The following is a 3,188-nucleotide window of genomic DNA, read 5'->3' as shown; positions in this document are numbered from 1 at the left end:
GCCTCAATTCCAAGCACGAAGAGGAATACACTGAAAATCACTGCCAAAATATACGATCCATACGGCCTTATTACTCCGTACACACTGAAGGCCAAGGTACTCTTTCAGAGGGCTTAGAAAAGGAAGGTGAACTAGGACAGTAATTTGCCGGATGACTTAAAAACTGAATGGGACAAGCGTTGCGAAGACCTTCATCTTCTTAACGTGATACAGGTATTCCGCTTTGTGCTATCAAATGAATCCACCAAAACAACCTTCCACGTGTTCTCTGATGCAAGCACCTCAGCTTATGGATCTGCAGGCTACGTGCGAGTCGAAACTACCAGTGACATAATGACTAGACTGCTGATCACCAAAACAGGAGTCGTCCCCGTGAAAACACAAACCCTACCAAGGTTGGAACTTCTTGGGGCTCCAACAGCAGTTCGGCTGATGTCAACCGTACAGAAGGAGTATGGTATCTGCTGCCAAGTTTCGTTTGGACAGACTCGTCGCCATTTCTAGAATGGTTGAACTCGAGCCCAGAAAAGTGGAATACGTTCGTGGCAAACAGAGTGAGTGAGGTCCATTTCCTAACGGAAATTGAACAGTGGCGTTACTGCCCAACAGATCAGAACCCTGCAGATTTATTTACGCGGGGAATATCGGCTAAGAAATTGCAAGAAAGCAAACTTTGGTGGGAAAGACCTGACTGGCTTTTCAAAGAAACCGACAAATGGCCAAATAGAACATTTCGTGGCGAACCTTATGCGGAAACCACACAAGAACAGAGACAAGTTTTACCCGTAACTGAACGGAAGGGTTCCGAGCTTTTTGACCTTGCAAGGATCAACAACATGACAAAGGTACATCACAGCTTGGATAATGCGGTTAGTCTGCAATTCTCGTAACCCTCGCGGAAAAATACCTGGACCCCTAATCACTTGCGAAACTGAAAACGTCAAGAAATTTTGGATTTACAAAGCTCAAGAACGGGCGTTTCATCCTCAATATTTGATACATCCTGTGATCAGCATAATTTTGCCCTATCGTGATGAAGATCATTTGATTAGAGTGGGAGGACGGCTACAGAATTCCAACTTCACGACCAGCGAGCAACACCCAATCGTACTTCCTCCAGATGATGAATTTACAAGATTATTAATTGAAAACGAGCCCAGACGGCTTTTTCACGCCGGCGTTCTAGATACGTTGGTGCAGTTACCTGAGTGATATCGGATCATCAGAGGTCGTCAAATGGTTTAAAAAGGGATCAGTCAGTGCAGTACATGCAAGAGACATTCAGCGAAGGCAATGAGCGAGCCATTCGCCCCTCTCACAAGGGATACAGTCACTGCGCTGGAATGTTTCCTGTGCCGCTGAAAGTGCGCTCCTGCATGACGCGCCGATCCACCGTGCCTGGCGCCTGTACGGAACCACGTGTCTCTGACGTCACGTTACTACCTAAACCGCTGCAAAATAAACAGTGGCGCTTATCTTGCTTGCCAATCGCCTGGACTCCTGTCGCCTCCTTTCTTTCGCCGATCACGGGCTGATAGCGGCGGGCGCCGCTACGACATGGTGTCAGAAGTTGTGATCCGGTCACCTTTAACGCCATCAAAAAAAAAGCCATCGAGACGTCTGTACAAGAAGTGACTGCAATGGCCACCGCCACCCCCGAACCACCGCCAACCCCGCCGGGACTTCAGCAGCCACCACCGCTGGACTTTGACACTACCTCAGAGTGGCCGGCATGAATGCAGCACTTCGACGATTGATATGCGTCGGGCCTGAATGAGCGCTCGGAGAAGGCGCAAGTACGCAATCTGCTCTACACCATGGGGCGGCAAGCAAGGGACATCTTCGCTACCTTCAATCTTTCTGTAGAAGATTCGAAGAAGTCTGAGCTGGTCAAAAAAATGTTCGACGAGTACTTCATCAAGGAGACCAACGTCGTCTACGAGAGCGCTTGCTTTCACAAGCGGCACCAGATGCCAGGCGACTCTATTGACCAGTTCATGACGGCTCTACACATATTGGCCGAAAAATGCGACTTCGGCGAATTCAAGCAGCGCCTCAATAGAGACAGGTTCGTCGTGGGCCTGCGGGACGATTATCTTTCCGAATCACTCCAAATGGATCGGAAGCTGTCTGTCGCGACAGCTCTGGCGAAGGGCCGCCTGAAAGAGACAGTTAAGCAGCAACAAGCAGAGCTTCGTAACTTCAACGAGGTTCGCGACAACACTCCGTACAATCCATGTGACGACGTCAACGTCGATGCAGTGACCCGCTGCAGGAAACCGCACCGCAGCGAGGAACCCCGGCCTACTCCAGCTCGTTCCGAGGGACAGTGCATCTTCTGCGGCGGCCACTCGCACCCAAGGACAAAATGCCCAGCCAGGACGCATAAGTGCTTCAACTGCGGCGTAAAGGGACATTTTGACAAGGTGTGTCTCAAAGGGACTTCTCCAGGCTACCAACGAAAGGTACGAGTGTCGTCTGTACAAAACGAAACTGGGGAAGTTTTTCTAGGTGAGGTCGAAGCGCCTGGCGCCGAGGCGCGTTACGTTCAGGTATTGGTTAACGCAGTGCCTGTTTTCGCAAAGGTTGACACAGATGCAGATATGTCTGTAATTCCAGCATCGTTTCCTGGACTTCCGATGAGGTTAAGGCTGACGAGATCCTGACAGGCGCTAGTTGTGACCGACTAAATGTTCTGGGCAAGTTTCAGGCAGACATATTTTGGAATGGACAAACTTCTCGCCAAACATGTTATGTCGTCAGTCCTTTGCGTCATGTGCTGCTGGGTTTGTCCAGCTCTCGAAGTATTAGGAGCTATTAAGTTCGCTGACTCTGTCGCTCAGAAAACCGGTGAGTACGAGGTTTTGGGCCCTCAGGTTTTTAACAACTTAGGCACTATGCCCGGGGAATACGCAATCAGGCTCAAACCAGACGCAGTCCCTATGCAATAAGCGCACCGCACAGAATTCCTATACCACTTGAGAACCGGGTGAAACGGGAGCTTGATAAGATGGAACAAATGGGCGAAATTCGGCCAGTCGAAGAGCTAACCGAATGGTGTGCCGGCATTATTCCCGTTCAAAAGCCCTCGGGAGGCGTAAGGATCTGTGTCGACATTACGCAGTTGAACAAGCTTGTCTTAAGAGAAAGGTATACGTTGCCCACTGTAGACCAAGCACTAGGCTCGC

General features: G+C 49.9%; 1 protein-coding gene across 1 annotated transcript; it reads left to right on the top strand.

The window, feature by feature from the left end:
• The first annotated feature begins 1,764 nt into the window (after positions 1-1,764).
• Positions 1,765-2,666, top strand: LOC144160752 (uncharacterized). The gene has a single exon (XM_077691931.1). It carries the CDS (start codon positions 1,818-1,820, stop codon positions 2,664-2,666), a length of 849 nt encoding a protein of 282 aa, XP_077548057.1. The 5' UTR covers positions 1,765-1,817.
• The last annotated feature ends 522 nt before the right edge of the window (positions 2,667-3,188 follow it).

This window comes from Haemaphysalis longicornis, unplaced genomic scaffold, assembly GCF_048455015.1.
Source record: "Haemaphysalis longicornis isolate Haplotype H1 unplaced genomic scaffold, Haemaphysalis longicornis Haplotype H1 scaffold_11, whole genome shotgun sequence".
NCBI classification, from domain to species: domain Eukaryota; kingdom Metazoa; phylum Arthropoda; class Arachnida; order Ixodida; family Ixodidae; genus Haemaphysalis; species Haemaphysalis longicornis.
Note: the sequence above shows the minus strand (reverse complement) of the source record. Positions and strands in the feature narration are given on the sequence as shown.

What these genes read in the sequence shown, in the direction of transcription:
- LOC144160752 (XM_077691931.1), top strand. Translation starts at nt 1,818, where the DNA reads ATGGGGCGGCAAGCAAGGGACATCTTCGCTACCTTCAATCTTTCTGTA.